General features: G+C 46.2%; 1 protein-coding gene across 2 annotated transcripts in view; it reads left to right on the plus strand.

Annotated features, from left to right (window-relative positions):
- Positions 1–7,222, plus strand: part of AMZ1 (archaelysin family metallopeptidase 1) — an 8,335-nt gene extending 1,113 nt beyond the window's left edge. The window contains exons 3-6 of one of the 2 annotated variants that reach the window (XM_009645900.1): positions 803–985; positions 1,311–1,474; positions 2,802–2,978; positions 6,653–7,222. In XM_009645900.1, coding sequence (XP_009644195.1) covers positions 803–985; positions 1,311–1,474; positions 2,802–2,978; positions 6,653–7,222 — 1,094 coding nt within the window. The remainder of the gene's footprint in view (positions 1–802; positions 986–1,310; positions 1,475–2,801; positions 2,979–6,652) is intronic. The other variant, XM_035901359.1, reaches the window with a different exon arrangement.
- The last annotated feature ends 9,901 nt before the right edge of the window (positions 7,223–17,123 follow it).

The raw sequence follows: 17,123 nt of genomic DNA on the forward strand, positions 1-17,123 counted from the left end.
CGGGGAGCCTGTAGAGGCATCAGTTTGGCACACAGGCACGAGCCCTCCCTTAGGAAATGCCTGAAATAGCCCTTCATTGCCTGAGCAGGGAGGGGGTGAGGAAGGGAGTGATAAGGGAGAAATCCTGTTCCCGTGGAAAACCCAGAACTTTGAGGCTGGAAACAGGAATAAAAAACAAAGCGACTTTCATCATATTTTCCTCTGCTGTCTGTATTTTTCAGTGCTGTTATGTTTAGGTCCAGCTCTGCAAAGTGATCGGATCGTCTCTGCGGGGAGGCACTGTAGATTTGGTGTAGCTTGAGCTTTCCCATCTCTTGTCCAGAGCCAAAGTAAATTAGTGGCCTGGATGCCACAGGTGGGGAACTCACTGGCCTTTCACATTAGGAAATTTGGGTTCGAGTGTTGCACAGCTCCCCAGGGAAATGGGTTTGTCAGCTGCCAAGCTCACGCTGCACAAACATCCACCTGGAAGAAGCCGTCTGCAGGTACCAAGGGCAGCACGTGCTCAGCACAGACCCGGCACTGCAGCAATGCAGCTGCTCCAGAGGGAAATTCTTCTACTTCTAGGTGCTCATTTCTGTGGGTTAGTGCTGAATTCACCTACATCTCTGCCCTTAGCTCTGCCTTGTTTTAACTCTGTGCTCAGCACCACTTCAAAAGGCAGGTCTGCTCATACTCTGATTTGAGGGGATGGGCTACACCACTATGGATCTCCATCCTAGATGCTGAATCCAGCAGCTCTGCCTATCTGTGGCTGGGGTTACATCCTCCTCCCCATGAGCAGCAGAAATTCTGGCTCTTGCATGCCTTCCAGGGATGTTTCATTTTAATGAACATCTCTCTTGTATTTGTACAGATGGGATCCTGAATTTCCTGAAGAACAACAAGCCCATGGATGCTCTGTGTGTCCTCGGACTCACTCTGCTGGACCTTTACCCATGTGAGACCTGGAGCTTCACGTTCAGCAAATTCCTGCCAGGACAAGGTGGGATTGGTGTCCCGTGATCTCCGAGCACAGCGTGCACCAAAAAGCCTTCCCTGGGAGACTGGAATAGCCAAACCTTATCCTTAACATTTTATTAACTCCCTGATAAGATGAACTAGGTTTTCCCCATTTAAAATTAGGGGAGTTAGAGCTCCTGATCCAGACAAAGGTACCTGAAGTGCTGCAAACCTTTTGGGAAATGTGTCTCATCATACCCCCTGTGCTCAACTGGACTGTGCGGCAACAGCTTTCTTTTCGTGCTGCCTAAGCTGAGAGGCAGTCCTAAGAGACCTGGTGCCTAACCTGTATGCCCTTCTCTTTACAGAAGTGGGAGTCTGCAGCTTTGCCAGATTTTCTGGGGATTTCCCCCAGGCTGGCTGTAGCAGCCTGAATCCGCTAACACAGAAGGAACGGTTGTGCGAAGACAGCAAAGAAAGCAGAGACCGGACATTGCCGTTCAGTGCCCAAGAGATGGTCCAGTGCTGTAAGGTAGGACCAGCAATCTCATGCACCCCATATTTCTTGCCACGTAGGGTTAAATATTTCAGGGTTGGGCAAAATCCATCTCTCAGCCCAGTGAAGCAGGCGTGAGACTCGGCTCCCAGAAGACACAGGCAATCACAGCTAAGCCCACACACTTACACCGTCCTAAAGAGCTTATATTTTAATGCACCAGGTAGACACCTCTTTCTTCCCTTGCCACTGGAGCAAACTACAGCATCAGCTGTGTAGAGAGGCTACAGGGTTTGCCTTATGTCATGCAGCAGCACTGAGACAAAATCCCTGCCCAGCTCCCAGGTTCATGCTTGGGACATCTCAGTATTTTGTTTGCCAGGCAATGCATGGGCAGTAGTCTGTTAGCTGAGAAGTATTCAGAGATCAATCAGAATATCTAGTGGAGTTGTGCGTTAACTAATAGATAGCAGGAAGGGGTGACTGTGTCTTCCTCAGACATTGGTATCCATAAGGAGAGAGGACCACTTGCCAGACCTGCCTATATGGATGGATGAGAAAAATACCCTAGAAAAGTTTGCACGTATATTTATATGCAGATGCCCTCGCACCCCATCCATCTCCAACACATCCAATTCACGAGTCCTGTCCTCCCTCATCCCCGTATCTCCCCTCTTGCCAGCCCTACTTCTAGCATTTCTCCCAAAGCTGGCCCACGTGGAGCCATTTCTGCCTGCCTCCTCTGGTATTTGCTCAGAATTTTCTAGTTTGAGGTATCTTCCTGTAGTAATTTCAAATCATGTTAGGTGGCAATGGGAGGAGGAAGGGAATCCTCCATCCTCAGCCTCTCCATGGTTGCCAATTCCCAAGGCAGTCATGCTTGGCAGGCTGACTCCAGCTTAGTTCTTGCTTTGGCAGAAACGTTCAGAGCGTCTGTTTTGGAAGGACCCAGATCTGTTATTGCCAATAGCTTCTTACAGATTTCTCCTGTTGACTGTGCTGCTCTTTTCAGACCCCTGTGGGACTGGTTGTCCCCTTAAAAAAACCCAACACTGTCCTTGGGGAAGAGAGTGACAGCAGCACTGCCCTAGAGCTCTCAACATGCTCTTCCCTTGGCTGCTTCCAAAAAACACCCACCCTTCCTCCTCCATCATACAAACATGGATGTTGAGGTACCTGGGAAGGAGGGAGCCACATTCCCCTTTCACATTGGAAAAGCTTAGGCTGAAGAACCACCAGGGCTGAGCAATGAGTCAATTAGACTCTCCGGGAGTGGGGAAAATGGAACAGCAGAGGAAGAAGAGGAGGGGGCAGTGGAAGCAAGACTGACCCTGTGCTCCTGTCATTTTTGCTTTCCTGACAGGTGACCTGTCACGAGATCTGCCACCTGATGGGGCTGGGGACCTGCCGCTGGCTGCAGTGCATCATGCAGGGCGCGCTGAGCCTGGACGAAGCCCTGCTGAGGCCCCTGGAGCCGTGTCCCATCTGCCTTCGGAAGCTGCAGCACGTCGTGGGCTTCAAACTTGTCGAGCGCTACAGGGTGAGAGACAGACCCACCAGCCCTCCCTGAAGCAGAGGGGACATAGCAGGGAGCAGAGCAGCTCACCCCAAACCACAGCACTAAATACGCTGCAGCAGCGTGTTACGCACAGATGCAGCTCAGTGCAAGGTGCTGAGAGAGAAAGCTTACACCTAAGTAAGGGGGATGTTGTACACATGGTGTGCGGCTAACATAGTGCTTTACACAATCTCTAGGGCTTTTGCCTGCTCACAACAGTCCGACCACATTTGGCTACTTCCAAAAATAAGGCGGGGAGGGCAAGCAGATTTCAAGCCAGAACAGCAGCGAGAGCACAGCAATTCCCACATCCATGCCCTTTCCTATGTGCCACCATGGGGTTTTTGCCTCTCTTGGGCTGCTGGGAACAGGGAGAAAATACCAAGTGCGTACTGTGCTGCAATTCCTCTGTTTAAAGCTATGAGAAGCCATCCCAAATTATTACTCCCTAGTGAGTGGAGGGTCCCAGACTCATCTTTTGTCTCTTCTCTCCCACCCATAGAACTTCTAACACCACATTTAGACATCAGGAATAGTGCTAAGATGCCCTTAGCTCTAGAAAGGGTTTTCTACCTCTGTTGTCAAAAAAGCCAAATTCAGTAGTTAAATGGCTGGTGGAATAGAAATAACATCATCGTTCTCACTCAGTACTGTATCTTCTCCCTGGTTATAATTCCTGTCTGACACACATCATGTTCAGAGACAGGATTTTCCACGGCTGCCTATTTTAAAGTCTGTGGGTTATATTTGCAACAAGATAGACACAGAATGAGAACGGGGATGCCTCTAGTTTCATTCAGCTTAGAATCAGGTGCACAGAAGCACAGCGAAGGACGTGGGGGAGAAAACCCCCACATTTGTGTGGTTTTGCTGCTTGTCTGTGTGTCTGAGTTGGTGTTAGACCTGCCTCTGCCCCTGGGGCTGTTTGGTCCCTGCTTCTGCCAGAGAGGTCCCTAAATTGCCCAGACTACCAGAGGAATAAATTCTGGTTTATTTAAACACCCAGCCTATCAGCATGCTGCTATTGCTTTTTAGAAGGGAACTACCATCCACTTTAAGCTTCTCCAGAAATATTTTTTGCCTTTATACCTGCAGTAAATACTGCAATTGGCTCAGCATCCCCTGGCGGCAGTGAACACAAACCTGAAGAGAAGATACACTTGCCAAATGTCACATCTGCTTCCTTGACAAGGAGAAGCTCAGCTAGATACAGTACAAGCTGGTATAAGAGAGTGGCGATAATTTCTGTAAGAGGTTTTGCTATAGCACTGCGAGGAAATATAAATGCCAGAGATGAATTAAATAGTTAAGGAACCCAACAGAAGAGAGCACAAAGCATTTGAAGACAGTATCAGATAGCAAGGCTACTTGCTAAGCATGTTTTGAGAGGTTGTGGCGGGCCAAGCGCAAGTCTGACGTCACATTTCCCTTTGGAAAACGAGCACAGATCCCCACCTGCCACACAACAGCCCCAGCCGCTCATAATAAATACAGGAAACACCAGACACAAAGCTGTTCCTCGCCAGGAGCAGGTAATGCTGTTGAAGTCCGTGACCGAGACACGGTTACAGGCAGATAAACATGTGGGACAGGAAACCAGTCCTTATGCAGGAGGAAGACCCCCTCAATTTATTTATCCGAGTTGCACTCAGAAACATACTCCAGTTTTTTTCATCACAGCCGCTTATTCCAGCGTGAGTCATCTTGAAAACCAAAAGCAAATCAATTCTCGTAGTGTTTCCCCACCACAGCCAACGTTTCCACCTGCTGCTTCTGCAGCATCCCAGGCTGTTCTGCACGTAGCGCCCGGGTGAGCTTGCAGAAGGAAGCGGTGCTCGAGCTGCTCCGAGAGGTTGGGTTAGCTACAGCCTCGCCACGGTCTCACTGCGGTATCTGCTGCCGGGCATGACAGTGCTGCCAGGGCAGAGGGGGTTGAAAAAACTTGCAGTGCCATACCTAGAGCCCCAGGAGGTGTCAGACAATGGGTTATCATTCTTAGTGACTTCCTTGGAGTGGGCACCCACTTCAAATGCTCTTGCCTGCAGGTAAGCTAAACCCATGCAGAGGTTACCCCTTTCTAGGTAAATAGAAGAGAAAAAGAGGCTGCAGCCCTACAAACCCTTCCCAAATTTGAATCAATGAACAACCCAAAGGCTGAGAGAAAGGAAAGATTTTGGGGTTGGGGTGGTGATCTTGAGTCAATCGTCTCCTTTTGCCTTAAATAATCTAAATGTACTCTTTGAACATGCTCCTCTTCACAACTTTGTCTCTTCTTGGGAATTGGGCTAAGTCACAGTTGTGATTCCTTCCCAGATGCACTACTCTTGGGAATTTTAAGAGACGGTATAAAATCATGGGCTGGTTGCAGCTTTCAAATAGCTTTACTGTCCCCTGCCCTTGTCTGGCTCCTATTGCAGCTTCTGGTGCCGCCTTTGTTTTCTAAACCCAGAGGGAGAGAAGGGCTATTGGAGGTGGGATGAGGCAGGAGAAAATTTGTCCCTTTACAGTTTTTTTTTTTTTGCCCCAGAAGGAGGGGGGCAGGGTGGATTAACTTAGCTGAAAGAGTCCATTTCATTCTTGTAGGAAATTCTTCCCTGAGGCTTCATGCACAGACTGAAATGAGAAACAGGGCCGACTTCTCCCACCCACTCAATTTGAGTTCTTTATCCTTTCTGTCACTTGCCTGAAGAGAGAGCAATGGAGGAGGGAAGGGGGAGGGAGCAGCGGGGCGCAGCGGGAGAGGGGAGCTCTGTAGGGCTGGAAAGCTTCTGCCCGCTTCTCCAACACCACAGCTCACCCGGAGCTGAGCCCGCAGGGACGCAGCACAGTGACCGGCAGCTCAGGTTAATACTCTGCCACCCTCGTGTCTCCCAATCGCAGGGCTTGGCAAAGGTTATCAGCCGGGAGCTGCAGAAAGTAAAGATGAGGAAGAGGCCACAAGGGTACAAAAAAGCTGAAAAACAACACACAAAAAAACCCCAATGCGTGCCAACAAGGCAGACAAGGAGATCACCTTTTATCCAGCAGCGACTGGAGTACTGCGACTCAATCCCCAAAGCATAAGGGAGAGATGTGCCAGAAGCAACCCGTTATATGCCCCATTGTAGCATTTACTATTTAGAAAGGAAATTGTCTCAGACATTTTCCTTTCATTAATTCTTTCCTGGAGCCCGGCCTTCCCACTTGTGCATTTCAGCTCGAGAGGGAAAAAGCTATTCTTAGGAATAAAATGCACATTACGACAGGAGTTAACAATACGGTAAAACAAGACTCTTCACCGCTACTCTCGGGAGCTTTTATAATGACACAGCTCCCTCTAGAAAGGCACTGGTTTGGCTCTCGCAGAGATCACATCCACACGGCGTGAATTTGTGCCGGTTTTTCTCCTACCATCCTCAATAATAAGGCAGATAAAGTCCACATCTGACTGAGGGCAGAACTGCCACAGATGCTGACTCCAAGAAAATGAGCCACAAGAGAAAGCCTGTGCTTTGTAGGGTAACCGTGAGTTGTCTGAAGGCATCTCCGGGCAGACAGCACCGTAGCATCTGAAGCTGAGCCACCCAAGATGACTAGGTTTGCCTGACAAGCACCGGGAAAGGCGTACCTGTTTTCCCTCGGTCTCTAAAATGAAACCTTTTCCCCTCTCACTACAGAAACTCTACGCTTGGACGCAGACTGTGTTGTCCACATGGCCAAGGCAGGAGTCAGCAGACCTGTCCACCTCAGAGGACATCCTTCCATTCAGCTCAGACTCTGGAATGTGCTGTGAGAACGACTCAGAGGCTGTGACCTCCTTGTCTGAGCCACTGACACCGGATACTTGCAGCCAAGCCCTCTCCATCGGCCAGGAGCTGGAACAGGATGAGCATTCGTGTTCGCTGGCCGAGGCGCACAGCCCACCCCAGCTTGCCAGGCCCACCAAGTCCACAGACATCGTTAAGGATTATGAACTGTGGCTGGAGATGTGCATTGCTGCCCTGGAGAGGAACGTCTCTGAGGAGGAACTGGCTCAGGTAGACAAGACCGTGGATGCCCTGGCTAAGTGGGAAATGTTTACAGGACAACTCCCTGCTATGAAGAAGGACCTACCCTTTGCTAGGGACAACACTGGGCTACGGAAAGTTCTCGGAGACAAATTTTCCTCCTTGCGGAGGAAACTGAGTTCCAGAAAACTGTCCAAAGGGGAATCGTCCCCTCACCGTTGGCGATGGGAGGAAAACTAGGCTGGGTCTGCCTTGGGTCGGGCCAGCTTTGCTCACGTTACTGCCCTGCTTCTGACCTTTCTCACCACAGGTTGTTGCTGTCAGAGAGGAACAGCAACTCCCCGCAGGAATAAAAGGTGTTTCTTTTTCTGAGATTGCTAATGTATTTTTGATGTGATCAGTTCTTCTCTAAGGGTTTTTCCTGGGCTGGTCTAAGTGACAGCGTGACTCCAAACCCACATCAAGTCCTATGTAGGTGCTTGTATTTTCTTGCCGTATTTCATTTGGTCTGAAGTCAGCTAGGGCTCAGAGGTCTATGCTAAACACTAAACATATTCACACAGAAGCTTGGTCCATCTGAACAAGCAGATGCAAATTAAACCAGGGCACAGATATTACTTCCCCCTCCCCATTTCCCCCCATACCAAATGTTCATCTCTGTTCTAGTTGCCGCCCCATCAGCTGGAGGTTGCGCTGAGCACAACGAGGCTGATGGACTCATGCTATGAGTAGGGGGGGAAAGAGATGGAGGAGGACAGGCACAGAGTCAGCAAGTGAAGCATAAAGAACCCTGGCAGCTCATCTGCCATAAAGAACAGTGTTAGTGTGACGACTGCCTTTTGGCGGACACTCAAGGGGATCTCCAGAGCTGCTTCAGTTCAAAGAAAGCCAGGCTTGGAGCCGTGAGCTGTAACTACTCACATCCTCTGTAGGTTGGCACAGGAGAGAAAACCTTTGAAAATATTCATGCCCTCATTGATTATTAACTTAAAAGGGGGAACTACACACGCATTCCTTTCTTTCTGCCTTGAGAAGCTAACACCCTGGCCCTTTCCTTCTTTTCTGCTCCGACTCACTGAGCAGGAACGGGTGCTGTGCTGGCACCAGGAGCTGCAGAGCCTGCCTTCCCATTGCCGGGGCATGCCGTTCCTCTCCGGCTATTTATAGACGGAGCTCAAGAGGCCGATGGGTTTTTGAGCTCTGTAACAGCAGCGCACTGGGGGAAGGCTGACCCTCTCCATCCCCAGTTCACTCAGCCCTCAGCACTGATAACGGTCTCTACAGCTCACAGCTACACGGCCACGCTTCAGATTTCTTCCATCTAAAAATATCAGCAGGTAGGACGGGGTCCAGTTCAGCTGGGAGGAGAGAGATGTTTCCCTCGGAGGAACTAATAGCTTTGGCTTTCCTGAGTGCTTGCCTATGCCCTTTGAGGGCCTCAAGCTGTGCAGTAACCCTGCAATGCATTTTTGGAGCTGGAAGGGAAAGAATCACTGGAAGACATTTGAGAAAAGCTTGATATTTACTTGCACAGGTGAGTAGAAAAGATGTTCTCGTAATAAATTCAACTGGATTCCAGAAACACAAGCAACTTCACATCCGCATGATTCATACAGGGAGAAAGAGGGAGTTCTGGCTTCAGGACCGATGACGGCAATTCCTGGAAACATATTTTCCAGGCCGAGCGCCTGGACTCGGGGCAGGCGCGGTGCAGCAGAGCCACTGCTGCCGCCCTCTCCTGGCAGCCTCAAAGGCTATGGGGTTCTCATCCAAGGCATTCTTCCCAGCAGCAGGAGTTTTCCAAAAAAATCCTGCTTGATTTACAAATCCATGTCCTGCCCCCATACTTGCTCAGTTGTTGCCTTAACAGATTTACTATCTTAAGCAAGAGATTACTTTTTATTCAGTCTTGTTTGCTCTTACTCGATTCTGTACTGAATCATTAGGCTGAACTTCAGAAACTTTCCAGAAAGAGACCATAAACTCAGGATGACAATATTGCCTAAAGGAAAAGATACAGCATTCTGTCATAACAAAGTCCAAAGACGACAGAGCAAAGGGGTGGCACAGAAACAATATGAACCGCCGGCAGAAGTCACAGGTGAGAAACTCCCTACGTGACACTTGGCTTACAGACTCACGTTAGCTCCCTTGTGAAAGCATGCATTTCTGCTAAGAGCTGTTGCTTACCAATAACATATTTTTGACACCATCACTGACAGAACCACCACTTACTGGCTCAGCTTGTCCAGAAGTGCTCCAGGTAAGAAATAAGTAAGCACAGCAACTCAAGAGCTTCACCTCCTTGCGTGGGTAGCTCAGCAGGGTCCATAGGCACGATGAAACTTTGTGATGACCCACGGAAAGCGGCTTTTATGCTTTTAAGCCCTTAGGCAACTGGAGTAGAGAAAGTCCACGCAATGTTACGCAGCAGGTTTTTGTTTGTTCAAAGACATTCCTGTGGAGGTGGCTACTCTTCACATCAGCAAGGGTTTCCAGTGCTGCTGCACACTGCAGCACAACATAACATTTTGTTCCCAGGGTCCGCGAGTAGTACTTTGCATTTAACACTACACAGTCTACCCCAGCGTGAGAAAGGGCTGGAGGCAACCTGGGTCAGAGATGACTAAAATGACTGGCCAAGGTTACACTGAAAATCAAGGTTATAACCAGGACTAAAGCACAAAGGTGCAATTCCTACGCTTCTCTCTGTGTGTACCAGAGTTGTAGAGGGGCAGAAAACAACAGACAGAGGAAGTAGAAGTAAAACAAAGCAAAGGTAAGCCCCTAAAGAAGATTTCCTGCATTTTAAGCAGCAGGTTTCTGGGGAGATACTTCTACTTGGAAGGGTGTGGGAAGAACAGCGTAACTTGCAGCTAATAGCCTGCTGAGTAAGCTGCGGACCAGAAATACAGAAATACTTAGGAGTCATTTTAGAAGGTCAGGCTGCAGGTCAACCATCAGCAAGAAGTAGTAGGGTACTCTATATATAAATGCACACCCAGAATTTACTTGCAACTCAGCAGCCAAGATTGGAGTTGGTTACAAATAGTCCAGGAACAGAGTTTCACTGTGTAGTAGGCAGTGGGCAGGAGAACCCAGGCATTCACTATGCAGCACTTCAGCCACAGTTTGGGAAGCCTTCTGCAGGAAGGCAGGCAGCAAAAGGAGTTGGGCACCCAGATGGGAAAGAAGTTAAATCCCAAAGGGCAACGGTACCAGCGGCCTGCCCCAGAGCTCTGCTTCAGGGCTCTGGCTGGCAGCCTCCCTCTGCAGCCCCCAGGAAGGCAGCGCTGTCGTTTCTCTGCCTCGTGACCGATGGGTGCCTTGTTGTGACAGGTAGATGATCTAGAAATGAACTCTGCACCTGACCTGGCTGCCACCTTCAGGAGATCCCCCAGCAGAACCAGGTTAACTGCTTCCTGAAATCGCTGTTAACTTCCATGTAACGATCCCTAAAAGCGGGGGTACAACATGGACTCAACGTGAGACTCATCTGGCTCAGAACATCTCCCAAACCACACCATCCTGTGGCTACCTAGAGCATCCTCCAAGATCAAAGTAACTCCAGTCATACCCTTTCTGCCCCAAGCTCAAAGGCACTTGTTTTGAAGCAACTTTTAAAGTCCATAATCCTGAACAGAGCAGAAAACAGAGTCTTTTAATAGCTTTACGAGCTCATAAAGACAAATATCTTCTTCCAAGAATAAACAGGCAGAACATTCCACTCCTATTCTTAAAACTAGGAGTTGCTGTAATTGAAGGGAGTGCGGGTACAACGCAACTGTCCAGGGAAAACAACAAAAAACCCCAGATGCTTTGCTAGTTAGGGGTGAAACAGCTTGCAAAGACAGGAGGGGAGAGGAGAAACCAGTGTCTTCCACAGACATATCAGCAGTATCCCGCACTTGCTGATTTAATAGGGGATATGACCACCTCCCTTCCCTAAAAACAGTACTTTTCACTGAAGTCCATTTCTGCTGTGCAAAATTGAGGCTTTAAAGGAAAGTTACATTTTGTAAAAATCCCTGAATGCTCTTCCTGGTAACTCTTCCTTCCTTAACACCATGCAGCTTCCCAAGATGCTCGTCAGTCCTGGGGAGAGTGGCAAGACATTTGGTAGTTCTTGTTAGTAACTGAGCAAACTTCCTCCCAGGACTGTACATATAATGAGATACCAGACTGGAGTTGGAAACCACAGGGATTTAATTTCTCTTAATGAATACTTAGATATTACTATAACCACCCCAAGCCTGACGCCTTGTACACGTTAGCAAAAATACAAAGCTATATAGCCCTGCCTAGTTTGCATTTTAGGGAAGTCTCTCCCTGCGGAAATAGCCATGTTCTCCCTTTTATCTTTGGAGTGTTGGGTTATTGAAATTGCAGAAGAGACTCTCTAATAACAGGTAGCCATGCTGATCCACAGAAGAGAAATCAAAGTCAATATATTGAGTTTCAGCTCCCTGTGGAGAGTAGCAGCATTCGTTGGCACTGAACAGCCAAATTTACCTGCAGAACCATCTGCTTCAGCCTCTGTTTTTATGGGGCAACATGTGCAGTTGAATTACAAAAGGGACATCTTTGCCATATGAAGTGGGGTCGATTGAGATGCAGAAGTATTAATGGTGTCACTAAGATACTCCAATTCAAGCTTCTCACCACGCGTTCCAAATAAAAAGTTAAATTCTACTGAAATTGGTGCAGTTTAAGCACCTGCTCACAACTGCTGACTAGGGAAGGACTGAGCTCAGGTGGGCACTCCAGTGACAACGTATTTCTTGTTTTGATTGGAGCTTGGGAGATTCAGCAATTCAGACATCAGACACACCCCATGAAAACAAGCCAACCAAACCCCAACCAGCCTTGGAGCAGACAAAAGCAACAACTTAAAACAACCCCCTTCCCCATCTGCTGGTCAGGTGCCTCAAGAGCCTGGCTCAGCCCTGTTACAGCACCAATGTGTTCCAGCAGGTATTGCCAGAAAGAGCCCTTTCTTGCTCCAGCGAGAAACCCCTTAAACTTCTTCTATATCCTATCTTGTAGGCCTGCAACACACAGGAAAATTTTGGCCCAGAAAAGGGGTAATTTCCTTTCACAGAGCTGACCGAAGAGATCACTTGGAGCTGCTGCTGAGGGCTTTTCAGATTAGAAAGTACATGATCACAGCTGGAAACCTCCTATTAGCGCATACTGAACGTGCAATTCATCTGCTCTCATTTTCAGAGATGCTGAACACTGACAATACACATTGTTACCTGAACGTGCTCAGCACCTCGAGGGAAAAGTCAACTATTCCCAAAAGCCTGATGCAACTGAGGACCTAACATTTCCAATGATTAGTAGAAAGGGCAAATAACACCCCATGAAGTTCTTCGAATTCTGTAGCTGCCAAGGTAATTGATTAGGCATTACCAGTTCACACAAGAAACAATTAAGGCTTGCCACAAAAATCTGCCAGATGTGACCTTTCAAAGTACAAGCAGGGAAAGGTTACCGACATTCCTAAGAACTGGAGCTCAAGTTCCGGCAGGATGCCAGGATGGCAACACCATAAGACTCCCCAAAGGTCACTGGTTCTGCACTGCTGTACAAGGTACCACGGCACACGAGTGAGCGAGTCCAACAGAGGAGGCCGGCACTGGAAAAGCAGCAAGTACAGTTCCTATGGCTATTATCAGATGCTACACAGCAGAAGAGGAATCTCTGACAGGTGTTGCCAACTCAACAGGCTTAATTATCTTCTCTTGCTGAGCTTAAAATACATAAGCACAAACTCTAGCTGTGTCTCCCCTTCCACTTCCCATCAGTTCTGATGCCTAAGTCAGCTGCTGAAATGCTACAGACAAATGAGTTGCAAGTTTTATACAGGCTAATGTTTCACCAGCCTTCAATTCCTGGACGCACTCAGGAAGAATGACTCAGACCAGAACTGGAGAGGTGGGAGACACGTAAAGATTACAGAACAAGACTTTATTGCATGACAGCTGTAGTTTCACGCAGTTCATGCTGTAATTTATTCAAAAAGCAGCTCTCGCACAGAAAATTTTTGAATAAGCAAAGAATGTCACTCTAGACTTTGTTGAAAGATAAAACCCATAAAGAACAGTATAACAAGTCAAGTTTTAATAGATTTATAAAATTCATATATACAAAACAGTAAACTAAGTCACCAAAGCTATAAAATACACTTTTTACACATCACAATATAATTTTATCTAGTACACAGTTTTCATAAATTGAAACTATCACAGCAAGTAGCTGCTTCTATCGTGGATGCTGTTTGGTGCTAGAAAGACACTTATGTGAGCAGTCCGGAACTGTGCTTTTACTTTATGCATTTTTCACCTTCTTTTAGTTTGTCACTGTTTTTAAAGTACTTTCCTGTGAATTGTTAGAAAATTAAGGCTAAACTCAGGCCTTTCTTGCCCGATGCAGTGAACTGGTTTAAAAGAAAGAATGATATTGCATAGTATGTGTGTTATAATGCATAGGCACCAGAGAGCAAGTAAATTGCAGAATAAAAGATAACATTAATTGGCTTCCTAGCTACATGATTGTGTCACAAGATAACTTTGCATTTTGTCAGTTTGCTTTCATACATATTGATTCCATAAACAAGACAACTCATCAGAAGAGCAATAAATACTAGCCTTTTTAAGTGGAGTCTTCAGAAATACCGTTTAATGTGTATCATCAATTCAAGCTCATTAGACATGCCAGATAACGAAACCTGTTCACTGGGAAAACACTCATTATCCTAAAGACAGTTAATGGCTTCAATGCAAACGGGAGTTTGAACATGTTTTCAAACCTAAGCCCACCAAGCACGCTTTCCAAGTCTTGTGACCTACCAAAAAAAAAAAAAATCATTCTTCTTCCACATCCCCCTTCTCCCTGCTATCTTCTCTCAGTTTTGTGCCCAACCACCTGCACACAAGCTCAGCACAAGAGATTGAGTGGAGGTATTGGCAGAGAAGCAGTGCTATTCCAAATCCTATACTTCCCTCGTAAGATGCTCTTTCTCGGGTCCTACTTCTCAAAAAATTTTGCTCTCCATCAGTGTCAGTTTTTATTCAAATGATGGGAACAGTCTGTTACCTAGACATTCCCCTGAAATACTCACACTCTGGTATCTTGAAGAAAGTTTAAGTAGCTGTTAGAAAGGAGTAAGATGCACTGTCTGGCCAGAGATCTGCATACCATGTTCTAGTAGGAATTGAGTTTTAGCACTTGATTATGAACTGATGAAGAGATTTACAATGGAAGGGCGTGCAGCTGCAGCAGGGCCAGCCTTGCCAGCCTGCTGCTGTTAATTCACAGCCACTAGCTCTCCGGAGTCACTCAAAGCTTTTGGGGTCAATGCAGATGGCATTTCACTTCCACACAGTCTTCAAGCCCCATCAGCATTTGGGATCTGTTTAGAAAATAGCTCCCCTCTCTTGCTCCCTTCCAACATACTTTGGCTCTTTTTACCAGAATGCCCACCTTGGAAGTCAGTGCTGCTCTTTTTTTCCTCTCTGACTGTGAATGTTTTCATGTCAGACAGAAGAGATGACCTTCGGACATATGCCAAGAGCTAAGCTGTGATACAGTTCGTCAAACCAGGCACAGAACCACTAGCACTGACCATCTAGTACCTCCATACTCCCCACCCAATAAGAAAACAAGCGTATCGACACATAGACAAACTTCAACACCGCTTTCCAAATGCCATTAGAAAGATAAAAACGTCAAGAATCAAGCTAAACTTCCAACCACCAAGATGAGCAAAGAGATGCATCACCTGGTTAGCAGAGCAGCAGTTTTCAGCTCTAAATAACCTGGCTTTACTCATTTCCACCTATGTAAAAAAAAAAAGATTAGTGTTAAAACAAAGAAGTGCTCACTTCACAGCACAAAGCAGAGATCACCCCAGCTAATCACAAAACAATTAATATTAAAAAGCACTAGGTCTTGTATTATCTTGCCAATTACTTCTCACTAGGCTAGACAGTCCTCATTTAGAAGTGTGTGGAGTCAATATTAACTCAGCCCAAGTCTGGCCCAGACCATGCCAAGTCTTCCTCTCCCATAATGGATGCTCCCTAGAAATCTGTTACAGCCCCATTTACAAAAGTAGGCACAGACATTTTCTGGTTGCTACTGAAACACCCGAAGCACCACTTCCCATGTTACAGAATTAATAAAGAGTGTACTGAGGTAAAGAGTTGGCAGTGCTATGTTAAAACCCCTGACTACACCATGTGATTTTATACTAGAAAAATGATATAGAAAAGAGTCTACTACTAAGTGTACAGGAATCAATATAGTTCTCATCATGAGAGATCAGTGTTTGGCTTACACGACAAGCCGCAGTGTATGGAGGTGTTACTGCGTACCGCATTTGTGTCTCAAGCTGGCATGAATCAAAACTATCAGCCCAACAAGTACTCCTGAAAACTTTGCTTGTGTCATCAAGTTAAGTCAGGTGTCAAAACTCACTGCTTGAAAAAAATCAGAGGGGCCTTTTACAGAAATCCTGCAGATCCACGCAGCAGAATTGGTTTTTTCCCCCCCAGGAGAACAAGAGGCACGTACATAAAAAAGGCTCCAAAACATGAAGTTAATATCCACAGACAGCCACCTAAAGGCAAGGCAAAGGGCTTGTTTTCTAAAATGATGTTCTGTGGAAGATAGTTGTCTGTCACTAAAGCAAGCTGCTAGTTTCTTCAGTGGTTCCATGTGTATTCTTGTAATTCCCTTAATTCTACCATTCTTTGCAGACTACAGTAACCAGGACTGGTGCCCCGGGGGATGGAGGGACAACACACAGACAGGATGGGACACACTTTTCAAATGCACCGTTTTTCGTACCAAAAACTACTTTAGCTATCCTAGTGGAATTACATTTTTGCCCGCAGTGCTACACACAGATGAGCTCTTCCTACTCCATTTCACTACGTTTTTTTTGCTGTTAGTTTCTCCGCTCTGTCTGCTTGGCGGAGGTTCACGCTTTAGTTGCCTCAGAAAGCCTGTAAACTGTCATCTTCAGGAGCTTCTTCATGCTTGTAACATGCCTAGTTCTAGGTTTTACACAGCAGTATTTTAAAAACGTAATATATTATCAAGTAAGTCAATATATACTGCCATATTAAACAAAAAAGATCAATTCTTTGTATCAAACTGGAAGTGTCTTTGAGTTGTAGTGTAATGTCGAGTGGCCAGTAATTTCCATTCCATATTTAAAATTAATTCATTTTCAACATTAAGAACTATTTAATTCCATCAACGTGACAACTGCTTATTAAATGTGTCACTTAAAACTGTTCTTCCTTTTTAATTCCAATTCACCACGTCACCTCGTAATGCCATCTAAGAAGTCTACGATTCTATGAATTGTTCCGAGCATGACAGCACTACAATCTGAAGGAACAGTACTGACTGATGCGCTATATTAGCTTAAAGCCTGTTTTGAGGACAATAAATATGAAGTAGTGTTTGATAAATGACTCCCATTTAGTTAGTTCTTCTACTTAAACTGCAAGATTACATACATCTCCCCTGCAAGCACTTCCTCTCTTTGTCCTTGAGAGACAACCCATTTGCAACACTCCATCACTGGTCATTGACCTGTGGGCATCAGAGGAGGGACAGCAAAAGGCTGGCTTTTTAGTTTTTTTTTTTTTTTTTTTTTTAAAAAAAAAAAAAGCAGCAGTTGTTCAGGGTCTCCATCTGATTATCATCCTGCCTGTGACCCATTTCCTGACTAGCCAAATGAACAATAAGCCTATAAAGTTAACAAAAAAAGATGTTCTCTCCAGCTGTGTTTACCTGCAAAATTCTCCAGGATGTCACTTAAAATAAAGTTTTCTATTTGTTTCTTATGAAAGGACTAAGCAACCAACCAAGCCTCTCCCGAGATGTTTGGACAATCCAACCTACTTAAGTTGTGCTTTAGTAATTAACTGATTTACCATAACATGATTTTCTGGCTTTATTATACTGCAACTTACCTTGAAAAGAAAAAACAACCCAAACACAAAACCCCTCAGTTGTGGCAAGAAGTGGAGTGTGTTTTTCAGAGAAAGATGCCACACACAAAAAAAAAAAAAAAAAAATCCTTTTTACTCAGGGGCCAGATCCTTTGCAATCTTGAGAA

The sequence above is a fragment of the Egretta garzetta genome, unplaced genomic scaffold (genome assembly GCF_000687185.1).
Source record: "Egretta garzetta isolate BGI_Z169 unplaced genomic scaffold, ASM68718v1 scaffold299, whole genome shotgun sequence".
NCBI classification, from domain to species: domain Eukaryota; kingdom Metazoa; phylum Chordata; class Aves; order Pelecaniformes; family Ardeidae; genus Egretta; species Egretta garzetta.